Below are 16,456 nucleotides of genomic sequence, written 5' to 3' on the forward strand. Positions count from 1 at the left end.
TGCTTCTGGGAAGGCCCATTGCATCTGTTCTGTCAAGACTGAGCTCAGTGGTAGTTCCTTCTCCACACTGATCCCATAAATTCTGTTCTTCAATGCGTGGAATATGTGTCAGCAGGATTAAACCAGGTCAGTCTCCTGAATGTGGGATTCCAGAGAAGGCACTTGCTGTGACTTCTGAAGCAAGCCAGCAACATCCTGAAATTCTTGATTCTTCTCAGATACTTTTATTACTCAACTGAATCTTTCTGCAGATATCTGTTCTGAAATACTTTGTTTGACTTGGAGCAAGCACTGTTGCTAGCCTGCTCGGAAAGCTTGAGATGGCTCTGACTTCTCCAAAATCTGTAGCAGGGGATTTGACACAAAGCGAAGAACTCGTGCTCCATGATGGAAACTGTTTCCGTTTCCTCTCTGCAAACATCATCACAATAGGTAAGTGAAAGGTTACCGTCCTTTCATCTAATAGTTTAGTATTGAAAATACTTTCTTTTTCTCCCAATTTACTTTTATTGTATTGAGATTACATGTGGGACTTGTAGTTTTCCTTAACTTTGTTTGAGGGAATTCTGTTTGTATGTTCCTCAGTCCCTTTTTTCTGTGTAGTTGGTATGATGACTAGAGTTTGGATGAAGTGTGTTTAAAAAAAAAAACCACACAACAACAAACACAACCCAAAACCAAACCACCTTCCCTCCAAAAAAAAGTAGTTGACTAAACGAAGCTTGCATATTGTTACGGTCGCTAGCAGTGGAACGAAGCATGTGCTGAAGGACTTTGCTAAACTGGGACCTTTCCAAAGGAATGTTATTCTTACCTGATGAATCTCTTGAATACTGAAGGACTGCAGTGGGATCTTCAGCACAGTGAGATCCCCTTGCCTTTGCACAACTCTTGAGCTCTCCTGTCCTTAACTCTACTGCCTGTTCAACTCGTATCTTGCGGTTCCTCAGCATGTGGATATGTGGTTGCTCACACACTCTGGGGAAGATTGCCCCAGATCTACTCTTGTAGTGTGTTAATAGAAAAAAAATAGTTACAAAAAGTGTTTCCTGCTTCTCACCTGCAGATCGCACCAACAATGAATTTTTTTTTTGTAGTTCTTTCTCATAAATTAGTTTGCAAAGGGTTTGAGAAAGAAAAGTGCAGAAATTTAGAGGTGAAATAGGTGTATTACATCATCTGCATGTCTTCTGGCACTACAGAAGTAAGATAGTTTGCTCCAGTTATTGCTGTATTATATAAACTGACTTTTAGGGAACTACTTTTTACTTGTAGGATGAATTGTAATTTATTGCCTCCTGAACAAGAATTGTCCATTATATACTTCTGTACATAAAGCTCTGGCAGTGTGTGTAGGTAGGACAAAGTGCAAAGAAATGGCAGAAATAGCTGGAGGGAGAGAAAGTCTTCATTGTGCCTGTGCAGCACTTCCAGCATTCCACTGCAAGTGGGTCTGAACCTAAACAAAAGCTGGTCTGCAGCTCAGGAATCCCTTTGCAGGCTTGTTCAGAACACCCACTTGAGTTTGTTCTGAACTCACTAATTAACTCTTTATATGCCTCAGTTTAAATGCAGTGTGGTGCAGTGTCAGCTTTTCTCTTGTTTTGCCCTTGTATTGCAGTAAACACTGAGCAATCTGAGCACAACTGATCAAAATACTGTTGAGTGGTGTCTTGATTGAGTAGTCTGTGCTTTCAGATATGATATTTCTGCTTTATCAAGCCTATGCTGTCAAATACGACGCTTCAGCTTTCTCATTTTGGTGAATATATCTGCCATAAAATTTAGGGAAGGATGGTGCTAGAGAGTTAAATCACTGGTTGGCATAAATCCCTGCAGTTAAATAAATGCTCCTCCATTGATCGTTTGGTCCCATAGTATCACAGCTACCTACGATCTGCTTCTGTGTCATAGTTATTAATCTTAGACAGCTTTAAACTCTTAGCATTCTTCTGCAGTTTTCCAATTTCGTTCATCAGTTGAGACAAACAGTTTTCAAAACTTTTTTTTTAATAAGAGCTCCACTTTCCTATGTAGGCTGTATATGGATGAGGAATAAGATTGCTTTGTAAAAAGGAAATTTGAGCGGAATGCAATTAACTTTTATGTAATTTTGCTGTATAATGTGATTCAACATTATTACAGTAGCATTGGGAAATCCAAAATCAAGGAGGTATATGGCAAATTCAGTAATCCTCTATTTTTCAAATATGTTCTGGCATGTCTAGACTCACTTTTCCTTTGTAATCTGATGAAAGAGTGTTGTGCATAGACATGCAAAATCCTATTTGCCTAGATACTAGTACATCAGATTAGCCTGGAGAAGTGCTTAAGGTGGCCTTCAGCATGTGGCTCTAGCATGCTGCCTGTCTACATGAGCAGTGCTTCTGTCACGGCAGGGGGGTTGGACGAGGTGATTTGTAAAGGTCTCTTCCAACCCAAACCATTCTATGATACAAGTTTAGCTGAAGAATAGACATGCAAATGGTATCATGTGAATTGATATCAGCTGTCTGAAAGGAACTTGAATTAAAACTAGGTTTCTATGAAACTGCCCATCAGTTAGAACTAAAATGTGAGCAAATACTGTGGAACAGTAGAGCTAAAGAGATTGAGATGGATTTCTACATTATTTCTTGAACCTATCTCAGCCTCGAATTTCTCTGAGTTTAGGCTTTTACTGCTTCCCAATACAGATTCAGAATGTGACTGGCAATCTCTAGCCAGATTTCCAGCTTTTTGAAACAAAATTTATTCTGCTTGCGGGCATATACGTGTGGATAAGCAGCTGAATGATTAGGTGGGTGTTTTGCCTGAGAGGTGACAAGCTGGTGTATTCTCATCTCAAGTGGCGGTGGTCTGGAGCAGATCTGAGGACAGATGAAATGGTGAAACTGAATCAATTTTCAGTTTGTGAAAAAGACTGTTTTCTGCTGTCCATGCTCATGTAGCATTCTTTAATACTGTTAAAGTCTTGGAAGAAAAATTGTTAGAAAGAGTTCAGTCTTGGAGCTGTCTTATCTCCCATTAAGAGATGATAGCATTGTAAGAAATTGTGCCATTTATGTAATGTAGTGTGCCTTGTAAAGGAGAAAGTATCTTGAATTACTTGATGACAAGATCAGCTTCCAGTCCTCAGGTCATTTTGCATTACAGAAGGTAGTATTTGACTAGTGTAACAGCAGAGGGCAGCGGTGTTCTTACTGTTACCCTTACGTTCATTATGCTCTGTACCTACATTCCATACATCTGATGTAGGGCAGAGACTTGTGAATCACGTATGATGGAAGCTACCAGGAAGATATTTGGCTCCGTATGCAGTCCCTGCTTTCTTCCCACCTCTCCACCAGAAAAGGGCTTGAGCAGAAGGCTCAGTCTTAAGAATCCGGGTTGAACCACTTGAGCCCAGGTTATAGAGCCTCAAAGTATTTTTTTGCAGCTTAACAGAAACATGAACAATCATTTTTGTGATGGCTTGTTAGTTTCTCTTGTAGATTATTTCAGCAGTCTTTACTTCAAAAAAAAAAAAAAAGGAAAGTCGCTAGAACTTAATATTTGCTTTAACGTATCTTCCAAAAATTAAGATTTATAAAATAACTTGAAGTTCAAGTGAGATACAGATGCCGATATTTAAAGACAATGCTTAGTTACACTTTGTCCCTTGTTTGCAATAAGTGATTCCCTGTAAGCATCCCTGATTTGGGTTGTATTTCCATGTAATCTTTGGATTAAAAAAAACCCAACAACCTTACAGAAATGCATACAACAATTTTTGTTGTGCAGCTGATTGAGGAGTGTTAATCTGAGATTTACAACAAAAATTTTCGAAGTACTTAGTGTGGTTTTGTGCATAACAGTTACTGACTTTTATACTCATTATATTAAGCCTTGTCATTATGAAAGGACCTGAGTTGATGCTGAAGTGCACATCGGAAGGATGGCTTGAACAAAACCTAACTGAGCAGTGAAATCTCTAGGAAACCAGTATGAGATAGCAGACTGAGGGGAAGTAATAGTTGAAATTAATGAAAGCATTGGGAAAAATTAAATGTAGAGTCTAGATTGATTATAATACAGTTGGGTTACTCTTTGTTTGGTTTGAGATATTCAAAGATATGTAAAGCAGCTAATTTATATTTCAAGTAACTTGTTCCAAAATTAATCTTGCTGTATCTGAAACATTTAAAATGCAAAAGATTCCAATAGGGTTCAAAAGCAGTCTGATGTACTGCACTGCGTGAAAAATCTTTCTTGAGGCTGCTAATGTTCATGATGAACCCAGTAAAACTCCTCCGACTAAGCATTTCAATTTTGTAATAGAATAAATCTGGAATATTTTGGTCCAGCTTAATTATCTTGATCTGTACTCTCTTAATACAAAAGCAACATAAATCTCTAAACCTTCTAGCTTGTGTTTAGACTAATGAAAGCAGTCCACAACCTGGATTCTTTCTCAGCTGTTATCTTCCTTTGCCTATTTGCAGAGTGGCCTTACAGCACTAGTATTCTGGTTTTTATCTATTTCTGATCCTTCTGCAGGATAAATGATGATACAAAACATAGCTTAACAGTAAGTCTGGACCAAGCAGTGTATGAGGATCTTTCATTTCATTTTGGCTGTGCTGAACACTGGTATCTTGTCTTTCAGCTGACATGATTCATATATTCCTTTTTCCTGTCTTTGAGGAATGTATATTTATTTTCTTAAGGATGTTAGTTTGGATCAAATGAGCTTGTTAAGTCTTGTCATTTAGCCCAAATGGAGTCAACAGGCAATGAAAAACTGTAAAGCTTTCTAGATTCATCTCTTGGGGTTTTTGTTTGCCTGTTTTTTTTAGTGAAGTGTGTTGTGTGCTAAGATGCCTAAAGGTGTTTAGTCTCCAAACTCCTATTTAGGCAGAGACAGTCCCACTGACTTTCATTGGAAGTTAGGAGCCTCAATACTACTGAATTTGACACCTGCAGTGGAGCAGAGAGGTCTCCCATTTGTTGTCTCCAGTTCACACATCCTTTGACCTTAGTGATTTTGTTCTAGAATCATGAAATAGTAATAACTATTTGTCTCTGTCTTTTGTTAGGATAAATGCCTGTGAGGTTGTGAAACTGTCATAAATAGCAATGGGGAACCATAAAGGTAATGAAAACAGGTCAGATTTGTTGGTCTTTCCCCACTGTCCATGGGAATATGGCAGTTTGGCCTCACCTTTTTTCTTGCTGTGTGCTGTCGAAGTCATGCGACTGTCATAAAACGGGGTGAGTCGATAGGTGTGAGTATCTGGTAGCAGGGAAGTTCCATTTCTTTATGGTTTGATTCTTAAACTGGTGAAATAAGTAAAAATAATGCGCAGTCAGATGGTTAGAATAAGTGCAGTATGTTTAGAGGTAGCGAACTAACTTCTGGATTGACTGAACCAATGCTGGAGCAATCAGAAATAAAGCCTATAATGCTGTGAGGGGAAAAATATCTTCCTTTCATTTGGATGGGCACGTAGCCTGCATGTTTGTCAAAGATGGGAGTGGGGAGGAATCCGGTATTCTGTAATAAAGTTCAACTATATTGGCATGATCTGTGGAAGGTTTTTAAGATACAGCCATTAGCTGTGAATAAGTCTGTCAAATCAGCTCAGAAGGATGCTGTTCTTGTCCGTGCTGTAAACGAAAACTAAGTCTCTTGCTCATACATTTTCTCACAAGTCAATTATTTGTATCTGCTGATAGTTCTGGTAAACTTAATCCCCTGAAAGTCACTGAATGCAGATACAGCCAAGTGACTCTTGGCCATTGTGTCTTACAGCATCGGCTCTTGTCTGGCTTTGATTTGCATTAGGAATTTGGCAAATGCCTTTTTAAAATCCAAGCCAGCCCTGGCTGTATGATACTGTGAAACCTGCCTGGCTTTAGATACTGCTTACCTCCCAGAACATTTAAATGCCCTTCATCTACAAGCAGTTTTCTTTTCATCTTTGTTCATATCAGAATCCTATCTGTCAGTTCGATCTGAGGTTAAATACTTTATCAGAGAGGAATGCTTTGTTTCTTGAGATAAGAAATAACTTCACGTGTCTTCTGAAGCCATTCATGGTGGTTTTCTACAGTTAATTAACTATGAGGAACTACTTCATGCATGGCTACTGCTATCTTATAGGCAAATCCAGGGTTCTTCAGCTGTATCACTGGCTATGTAGTAAAAAAATGAGAATACTCTACTTTTGAACTCATGATCTCAGATACAAACCATCAAACCAAACCTGTGTAGCCAATGTGAAGGGAAGCTGGTCTGCTATGGACCTAACCTCTTGCTACAAGAAGGACATTGAGGTGCTGAAAATGCTCTGCACAAGATAGAAGAACTGCGAATGGTTTATAGAGAAGTGTGAGTGAGATTATTTTTGACAATGTTTTAAGTTTTTGTTAATCTTTTTTCTCAGAGTGGGCCAGACTCCTTAGCAAGTGATTCAGAATGAGTCTCAAGGATCGTGCTTGCAGTGATGGGGAACCATATTGCTGCTTTGGATGCTTGAGATTCAGTAGTATTAAGCCAAAAATATCTTAAGAGATCTTTCTGAGAAAGATTTCCCTCTGAGTCGGTGTAGATGCTGTTGCTGAGAGAAACTAATGTTACCTCTAATGATGAGAGAAGTTCACTAGCAAATGTGTGGATTTTTTTTTTCCCTCTAATTCCTGGAAGAGTACCTGAAGACTCTCCTCTTAGATGAGAAAGAACAGTGCCATGCAACAGTGTGGTAAGAGGCTTTGCAGGCAGTGGACCTAAGCAGCCCTATAAAGGAACTTGTGTAACGTGCATAGTGGGTGACTTACCTCAACAAGTGCTTGGCTTTTCTAGTGATGGCGTGTTTTTTTGGTGTGTGTGGTTGTGTGGGTTTTTCTTGCTATACCCTACTATGAGTATTTCTTGGCTTAGTAAAGGAGGAGAAGACCAAAGATTTTGCACCTGTTTAGAGACTGTCCTAATCCCCTTAACTGTGGTGTATGTCTTACTGAACTGGAAGGGATGTGTTGGTTCCTAGGACTTGTGATTGGATCTAAGGAAGAAAAAACTTCAGGTTCATGTCACAGTGCATGAAGTTGCTGCTTGCATATGTGGATACATATAGTGTATAATGGTGTATACAGGTGCATCCACATTTTATTTTTCTGGAGGCAGTGAATTTGTTCCTTTGCAAATAATTTTGTTCTGTTACTTTGGATGTTCAGGGTTAGAGGTTTTGAATACTTTACCTGAAGAAGTAAAGCATTAATCAGTGGAGAAAAAGTCTCGTAGAGATCTCTTAAGTTTTAGAAGCTGTTAGTGACTGAGGATCACAGTAAACTTAGAAAGTTGATAGGATTTGTGATTCTTAATCAGTCTGGCATAATTTAGAAGAGATGGCTAGTATAGTTGTAAGAAATCATGGCTGTGGCAGTTTCTGACTGTAGTTCTTTGTTAAGCAGTGGAAGAGAAAAGCAGAGGAAATCTTAAAAGAAGGAACATGAGCATTAAACAGCTGTCACACAGAATTCCCTGTTGTCTTAGAGGAACAGACATTTTGGTGTCAACTGACACTAGAGATACCAGGAAGGACGTATCAGTCAATGAAGAGTTAATCGTTCCAGCAAAAAGTAGTTTAGATAAAATCCTACCTCTTTTCTCTCCCCCGCTTGCTTTCTCGGGTGTTGTGTACAGCGAAGGAGCTTGTACCATCAGAAAACTGACAGTGATTCCTCGGTGACTGAGCTGGTACATGGGATGAAATGGCAACTGCCTTCTCATGCGGATGGGAAGGGGCACTTACAGAAGAGGGAGCAAGACGGAGGGAAAACGCTGAGTATTTTTGCATTCTGACATAGGCGATGGAAAAAAATATTCTTATTTCTACAAGGCAATGGATTTAGGAAGCCCACCGCAGAAGCACAGTAGGTGGATTTATTCTTTGTACTGTGTACACTAGAATTCTAGCTAGAGGATAAATTGTACTCGTGCTTATGGGTACAGTTGTTTTTAGCAGTACTTCCACAGCATCACCTCGCTCTTCCTTTTTTCCTTGCTTGTTCAGAGATATTTATTTAGCTGTTTGACCCTGTTTGTTTAGAGGATAATATTTTTCAGACCTTATCAGCATGCTGTTGTTCCAAAAGCTCTCTTATCTCTCAGCAGGCATGTTTTATTAATTATGACCATAGTATGTAGATGAATAAAGAGTCTGCAAAGTAAATGAAAATCCATTCCGCTTACTGTCAGTGAAGTATGTGCTGCTGCAGGGAAATGGTAATGCTGAAGATAGAGCAATTCATAATTCTCTGACAAATTTGCTTGCTTCAGAGCAGTTTCATTAGCTATAGACATTCCATTTAAGTACCTTGCAAACTTTACTGATGGAGGAAATGAAGGTGGGGTTTAAGTAAGAGGAGCTACACCACAATGCAGTGTGCTAAACTACTCCTCATGTCCTAACGTCGTTAATCATTGCTGTCTGGAATGGAATCATTTATGCTAACTGCCACGTAGTTCTGATGTACTCCCAGTGATTATACAGTAGTTTTACTGCTGTAGGTTATACTGATCAGTTCTGACTGTGCAGTCACCCTTATCTCTGGCTGTGGGACATAGTCCGTTTAAGCCATTAGCATTTAGATCTGAAATTTATTCCCCAGTGTTGTGTGGTTTTTGTGGTTCTGTATGTGCATATGTCAAGTGCATGTTTTATGGCAAAGCATATTTGTGTAGAGGATGATGTTACTTGTATCTTTGTTCTGTTTGAGGATGAAGCTACCACATCCTTGATGGTTGTCACACTTCAGGTATCTAGTGTGATGAGCCATTTTGAGTAGATAATTAGTCAAGTAAATGACTGACAAATAAATTACAGCTAACACATGGAATGCATCTAACTGTTAAAAGCACCTGCAGGCATTCAGTTGCTGTGCAAGCCAGGTCCTCAGAAGATGTTAAATGGGGAGATTAGAGTTTATTCTAAGCTCTAATGAACAACTGTCTCTGTCATGCAGGGTGTAGTGCTACCTTCTTGGTTCTTCTGTGCCCACAGAAGCAGTGAGCTTAGGGATGTTCTTCCAGCGGAACAGTTCCATTCTTTCATTTTTCTTCTCTCTATGGGCTTTATATAACCTTCCCCGCTTTCCTAGCATGCATTTGCTGCAGTACTATTGAGATGCTTACGATTAATCCTCCATTGGAAGAGCTTTTTTTAATAGTGCAAGTACCAAATGTTAGATTCAAGCTTCTCACTGACAGGTAGGATAGGGATAAAGTCTGTATTCTCTGCATTGTGAGTCATGGCCATGATGTCCTGTAAGTATAGTTTTGATACCAGAGTGACTTTACCAGTAGCTATCACCAGAAAGTCTGTGCTGGGTTCTTCACTGCCTGGTTTAGAACCTGATTTTCTTTTCTGCTGTGAATTCAGGCAACTTGACTGATTGTGCTCTGTGCAGTTTGCTGTTCACTTCTCAGCAAAAGTTGCTAACTGACTTCAAGTAACATCCGAGCTATGCAGACTTCCTACTTTGATCAGAACAAAGTTTGAGGCAATAATAAATCCTCGCCCGAAGGTGCGATGTAACATGATCCTTTTTGGTTTTGCTTTTGTCTGAAAACGTGCTTGTGAGTGATAGATGCTTTCCCTTCAACGCGTTCCCATGTCTGTCTTGGAGGGAAACTGATCCCTTCAGTATGAATCTTTCATTTGCTGAGGACTGTAAGGTTTGGCAAGTTGACTTTTCTAAAGATTCTTAGAGGAGGGTCTTTTAAAAGGACAGAACATGAACACTGAGGGAGACATGAAGTTGTTATATAACAATTTCTGATAAGCTAAAGACATGAAAGTGCTGAAAATGTGTAGAAGAATCAACATGTACCTGGAAAATGTACAGTGACAGTATCGTTAAATCAAATAATTATTTTCTTGCATCATCTTTTAATGAGAACGACTGGTCAAAAAGTTGGTTTTGTTGCTGCAAACTTTTAAATGGTAACAGTTCAGCTTGCTTGGTGTAAATCAGGAGATTGTCTACATCTCAAGAAAAGGGCAGAATATGAAGATGAGTACAGTAAATGGACTTAAAGACTGACTTGCTGGATCTGTAAATGTAATGAAGCTTTTATGCATCCATGGGATGGAACTAGAAGTAGTGCTGCCAAGCTCAACCAACTTATGGATGGATGAAGAAAGAAAAATTGCTTGTCTTACGATGTTGTTAGGGAATTCAACATGCCAGCTAATGATTGGATATCTTCAGTAATGCATCAGAGACTGTCCAAAACAAATACTTTGAGATAACACTGGCTACTTTGACTCCTTGGGTACAACATGTAAGCAGATAAGGCATCCAAGGATGAAACTGATTCCCCTTTCCTTCTCTTCATGACACTGGGACACTTCCTTCATTCTTTGCTCAGTTAGGCAAATATTGGTTCATTTCAAATTCATTCAAACTTTGGTCTAACAAGCTTTAACTGGGTTTCCAGAAATATACCTGGTTGTCTTATGTGGAGATTTAGCCTACTGCAGCATGGTAATTCCCTTTTCCCCTTTCCGAAGGTATTGTTTTGAAATACAGTTTTGCAGAGGTGTTTTAATGCAGATTCTTTTTACCTGAAGCAACAGTAAGATCTCTGCATAACAGAAACAATGAATTATTTGCGCATGTGTTTATAAATTTGCCTCATAATGAACTACTAAGAAGAATGAAGTTTATGATCTTACGAGATGTGGCTGTGGTTTGATTCGTAGAATATTGTCAAAGGCTGTCACTTGTCTTTACTGTAATTTTCTGTTGTTCTAAGCTTATTATAAACATAGAAACTTCCTTGAGCAGCCCTTCTTTACCTTTTGTTTTATTTGCAGTCTCTGTATTTTCAAATTGCATCTGTTCCCTTGAACCAGAACGCTGTCTTTGTTAGTGAGAATTAACTACCAGCGTATTTCTGGTGAAAATCATCAATTCAATTGCAACCTGCTGTCCCAGCTCAGACTGATACAAGACAGTGAAGACCTTTGATGCCTGTGTGCTTCTAGCAAGTTTCTTCATTCTTTCCCTGCGTTTCTAGGCAAGCTTGCATGCCATGCCCCTGCTGTTTGGCCATTCATGTTCAGAAGAGGTTATTTCTAACTCTTTTGAAAAATAAAACCCAGCTGAGGTCAAACCTGGTAGTAAAGCTTTGATGCTTGCTGCTGTAGCACATGATTCAAAGTTTAGTCCCCCACAGTCCTCTCCCCTTAGAGCAGTCTCTTCATTTATCCATACATTATTTAGCTGGTGATTTGAGTAACAGATGGGTATGGGGGGCATTCATAATTAATGCCAAGAAAGAACAAACTATGGCCTGTGGACAGTGAGGACAGAATAAATTTACTGGGCTGTTGGGGCAGGGATTTTTTGTAAAGAAGAGGTTTTTTTCATGCATCGGGGCTGTTGGTCACCTTAAAGTAAGCTTGGCTTTTGGTAACAAAGGCTGATCCAGGGCATTTCCAAGGGCTGTGCCTGAGAGGTTAGAGCAAGCAAAAAGCGGATATGGGTATCACTGCTGCGTGCAGGATGTTTTTTTGGTGATCAGACTGCCTATTAAAATAAACAGAATTCTGTGTTTTCGTTTAATTAGTTGGAAATAACTAAAAGAGGTGACGCTAGTTTTAATTTAGCAGTGATATGTAGAGAGAGGTATGTAGAGGCTTAACTTGCAGCAGGTTCCTGTGTTAAGCTATGAATTGCAGCATCTCTGGGATATTTGTAGGGCAACCCTAATGCTTGGGATGTGACAAGGCCTAAACTCGTGTCTGTCGAACCCTCTTAGTGTCTCTGTTGGATTTTGGTTCAGGTTTATGTAGATTTTTCTATATCCCGTCAGGGAGTACTTGAAAAGAGACTATTTCATTAACTTCAAGACTCAGAGCAGGTCCAGAAGAATTTTATAGTAAACATCTAAACTAGAGATGGCTGGAGTGACTTGAATGAAATGACGAACTTTGGATCTATGGAGTTCTAACAAATACAAAATGTTTTGTAAAATTAATTTTGTTTTGTTTTGTTTTCATTTCAGATGAACAAATAAAAAAGTATTTCACAGTGTTCAAATAAACCTGTTTCTTCAGTTTTGGAAGAAAATGTGCAGATTTTTTGATTGTTTTGAAACATCACGTCTCATTTAAGGTTATACGTATTAGAATATAGTTTGTATTGCTTAGAAGTTTGTAGTATGTATTGCTTAGTATGTCTTACTATCTCATGTGCTTTTTAAGTCAGTAACTATTTTGAGGAAACAAAACATTTTGATCCAAAACACACATATTACTTTGGGCACTTTCCTTTGTGGAAACCATGAGAGGAAACCTTCCCAATTCTTCTCACAATTAGCTGCTTCAATGCTGTCCATTGATGTTTCTGGTATTTGAAAGAAGTGGTATGAAGTGATCTAACCAAATATAGTTATTACAAGACATGAACTGAAACTTGTCACAGAAGTAGAATAAATATAATTGCTAGGGGAAAAAAAAGGCATTTTGGAACAAATTTTTCCAGTCCTGTATATTTTGAATCCGTCTGTGCTAGCCTGCATTTGTTTGATGGCTGAGTCTTTGGTTCCTTTCAGCAAGTAAACCAAAATAAGACTTTGGCATGCTTATTGATTCTTGGAAAGGAATTTGAGTTTCATTCCTGAGTCTCTTCCATGTCTAACCAATATTCGGAATTAAGATTTTGCAACACAGGTCTATTTCTGCTTCTGATATTTTTGTACAGAGCAAATAGTTCTGGTAGCATGAGTGTGATACGAACTGAGGCGCAATCAGTTCTTTTAGTGCTGGCTTTTATTAATAAATAACAAAGATCAAGATATTGTCACTTTTAATAGTGTTTTCATGATAGTATGTGTTAAAAACAACATACCACTGTGTAATTCTGATCTTGAATTAGAATTACTACAGTACTGGCTGTACGTCCACATGCGTATGCGATCCAGCAGTTAACTGCAGCAGCTTCCACTGTGAACGTTTGTCTTTTAAAGACTGAAGAAGAACACAAGCCATTCTTTGAGCAGAGCATTACCTGGTACCTGAGGACCAAAAAACCCACAACTTAGAGGAGAAAAACACCCTGAGCAGGGAATTGCAGTTGTCATGATGCCTCTCTGACAGCACAGCGGGAGCGACCTGTGGAAGGGAATGGGTCTGTGACCCTACAGGCAGGCTCAGGTGGAAGGTGTCATGGTATGGATGGCAGGGCAAATGAATGCAATTATTTTATATGATAAAATGGACTTGGTATTTTGTAGCAATAGTCTCTGACTGACAGCTAGGAGCAAAGGGGGGAAAAAGGGAAGGTGAATTGCTTTCTGATATGAAACAGAGCTTAAGACTTCAGCTGTGTAACACAGTTTCAATTCCACATCTCTGCGCCTTGCAGAGAAACCTAATTTTTTGATTCTCCACAGGCTTCTCAGAGACAGAAGATGCTAATTTTAGAAATGTGGCAGCTCGTCTTCTTCCCCACCCCCTTCCATGTGCTGCCAGAATGCTTAACAGTCCAGTAAACAAGCTGTAGAAAAAGGAGAATAACCTCAAGAGCTGAGGGTGTTGGCCTCTTGTCAATGGCATTTTTGGAGACGGGCTTGCTCCCCTGCCCCATGGGTCTTCAGTTGGAAACCAGTTTAAAAATAGAAGAGTAACAGTTGAACTGGCAGTAAAAAGAAGTATTTAAAGGTGTAGTAATTGAGGCTAGCAATCTCCGTTCACTGACCTGATTAATTCTGCGCCAGTACTCAGGATAGTCTAAATTAAAGCATTGCATAAGAAGAGTGCTTAGAAGTAAGGAAACAAGCCCTAAATTTGCAAGTCAGACTTGGATATCTCATTTGGGGTGTTCATCTGTACACTGAAAATCTGACACTAGAAATCACACCCTTCTCCCCATAGTGTCTGCTTGGGGAGTTTATTATGTATTACAAAATGCAAAGAACACTGGAATAACTTCTGTTTTGAAATGCCTTTTTACTGTGCAAAAAGATGTGTTACTTCATCTTAATAAGTATCCAGAGTCCAAATTAGTGCAGTTAATGAACTATAATTTCTACACTCTATACTAATTTCCTTGTGTAGCTGCATCTTTATCCTCTGCTTTAATCCCATATGTGAAAACAAAGTTTGGAAAATGTTTATCCCAAATCAAATGTATTAAGAGTTGCAACCACCTGAATATGAGGTCTTATAGTGCAAATTGTTTTGTTTTCATTTTGCTACCAGGTAGAGTGATCCGAGTGTGCTAGCTGGAATTTTTGTGATGACACTTTAGATTTAAGCACTTCCAGTGCAAAATACCCAAAGTTCCCTTGGGCTTACAAATGCCCAGCACTTTTGAAAGTCTGTTTTATTGTAACTGCTCTTGTGGGCACTTGAAGCTGTGTGTGAATAAGTAAAAAAGCCATAGGAAAAATGTTTAAAATCAGGTATTCATTATTACTTCAGAGTATCTGTATACTACAGGTTTTCTGTTAGACCTACAAAAGGTACAGGTGTGGTTTCTGTTTAGAAAATTTACTGGTTTTCAAGTAGGAAATGTGAGGCAGTGAAGTGTTCATTACATTCAGAACATGTGGATAATAAATCTGCTTAAATTTAATACACATTGTACCTTCAGACACCCTCAAGTGTCTGGAAAGTTTAACAAAGCATGAATGGTTCATCTACTTAGTGCTTAAACAGAGCAATGCATTTACCTTTTTCAGTTTATTTTGAACAGTGGAGCAGAGTGCAACGCAGCTGCTTTTTATATATGCAAACATATGTTGTCTTCTATTGCTGATGAGTAATGGAGACCACCTCACTAGGTGGTTTTTAGTCTTTCATGGCTCGACTGTGTGAAAACTGTATCTCTGTTCAGAAATCCAGGTCATAGTTCTGACCGAGGGAATTACAAGTTTGATGTTGGGGAGAGAATTAGCTCAGGACAGGTTTCACCTCCAAATGCTGCTTACGAGAGACATGAGGTTATTCTGAAAAAGCAATTTTTTTTTTTTTTTCATACTACTTAATGCTGCTTCTGGCCACTTGGATTTAAAGAGCAGGCTACAAGCCAAGGGGGAGACATTCAAACAATTCCAAGTGAGTGAGTATCGATGTTACGATGTGAAGTGGCCAATACAACTGGTGTGTAAAGTTTGGCTTGGTTTTGGTTAATGTGAATTTGAAGTTTGGTTAACAGAGCTTTCAGAAAAGCTGTATTTCAGGACTTTATTCACTTGATAACTGAATGCTTTGCAATTTGCCTGAAAGGAGAAGCTTAAAAATCTGTTTTAACATTGGATGGATTTTAAAATTATTTGCGTTCCCAGATACATATAGGGAGCTAACGCAATCTTCAAAAGTTCTGGGTGACTGACTTTTCTTCAAGTAAACAGGACGTAGATGCCTCTTTGGTTCTGAAAATTAGATACTGATGTACATGTCTACTGGCATAAACATCTAAAATCTAGCAGAGAGTAATTAAGTGGCTTAGGATATTCCTCAGGAAGGCTGTGACAGAAAGAGGGTTTGACCACCCCTCTTTCCTAGGTCAGTGGTTGAAGCTAAATGATTGGCATATACATCTTGTTACTGAGAAATATCCTTCTCCTCATTCTTCCCACTGGCAAAAATGTTCTTCAAAGAGGGATGATAAGACTGAATTCTGAGTGACCTTTAGAAAGGCTTAGGAGCTTCTAATCTTAAATAGCAGAGGCATCAAAATTGCACTGGTCGATGGGTTCTAATGAAATATGTCTTGATGTCAGGAAGGCACTGGTGATTCTTCACGAGCATTAACAGTGAGAGTGTTGCTGTCTGTATGCTTCAGCTTGGCTGTATGACTTCTGGTAGGAACCACTTCTTTGTGGGTGAATAAAAATATTTTGCTTCCCTTTTTCCCCATAAAATACAAACATTAAGAACACCGCAGTGCAGGGTCACACTTCAAACACAACTGCTTCCTAATGTACCTTGAAGATCTGCCTTCCCTTAGCTGTGATTCCTGCAGGCAGGTGGATGTTTGCCTGAGAGCTCTGTTTGTGCTCACTTAATGCATTTTGAAAACAGCTCTGGCTGGAGGTGAGGCGCCTGCACAGCCACGTAGTCACTCCCAAAGGTTTTACTAGGATTGCAGTGTAGTTTGTTAGATATTTAATGATACTACAGCGAGAGCAATTGTGCAGCAAGGTATAACGCAGCGTTTGACTTTGCAGTTGTAAGACCTGAAGAGACAAAGAAGAGCAGCAAGCCAAGGGATTTTTATATTTTGCTTTTAATGAACTTAAAATAAGTAGCATGCATCCCAGCAGCAAACAGCCTAAGCCTTGTATCTGTCTGTCTGCAGCTGTCCCTGGAGCAGCTGTAGATTTTATCTCCTGCAGGCAACGTAAACTACTTCCCAAGGTGGTTTTGCTTATCAGGGTGGCCCAGAAGATAGTCTGTCT

The 16,456-nt window shown here is 39.1% G+C and overlaps 1 protein-coding gene across 1 annotated transcript in view; it reads left to right on the forward strand.

Moving 5' to 3' along the window:
- The first annotated feature begins 320 nt into the window (after positions 1 to 320).
- Positions 321 to 16,456, forward strand: part of PLCH2 (phospholipase C eta 2) — a 68,657-nt gene continuing 52,521 nt past the window's right edge. Inside the window, exon 1 of the mRNA XM_086625529.1 lies at positions 321 to 432. Coding sequence (XP_086481655.1) covers positions 321 to 432 — 112 coding nt within the window. The remainder of the gene's footprint in view (positions 433 to 16,456) is intronic.

This window comes from Tauraco erythrolophus, chromosome 23, assembly GCF_009769465.1.
Source record: "Tauraco erythrolophus isolate bTauEry1 chromosome 23, bTauEry1.pri, whole genome shotgun sequence".
In the NCBI taxonomy this organism is placed as follows: Eukaryota; Metazoa; Chordata; class Aves; order Musophagiformes; family Musophagidae; genus Tauraco; species Tauraco erythrolophus.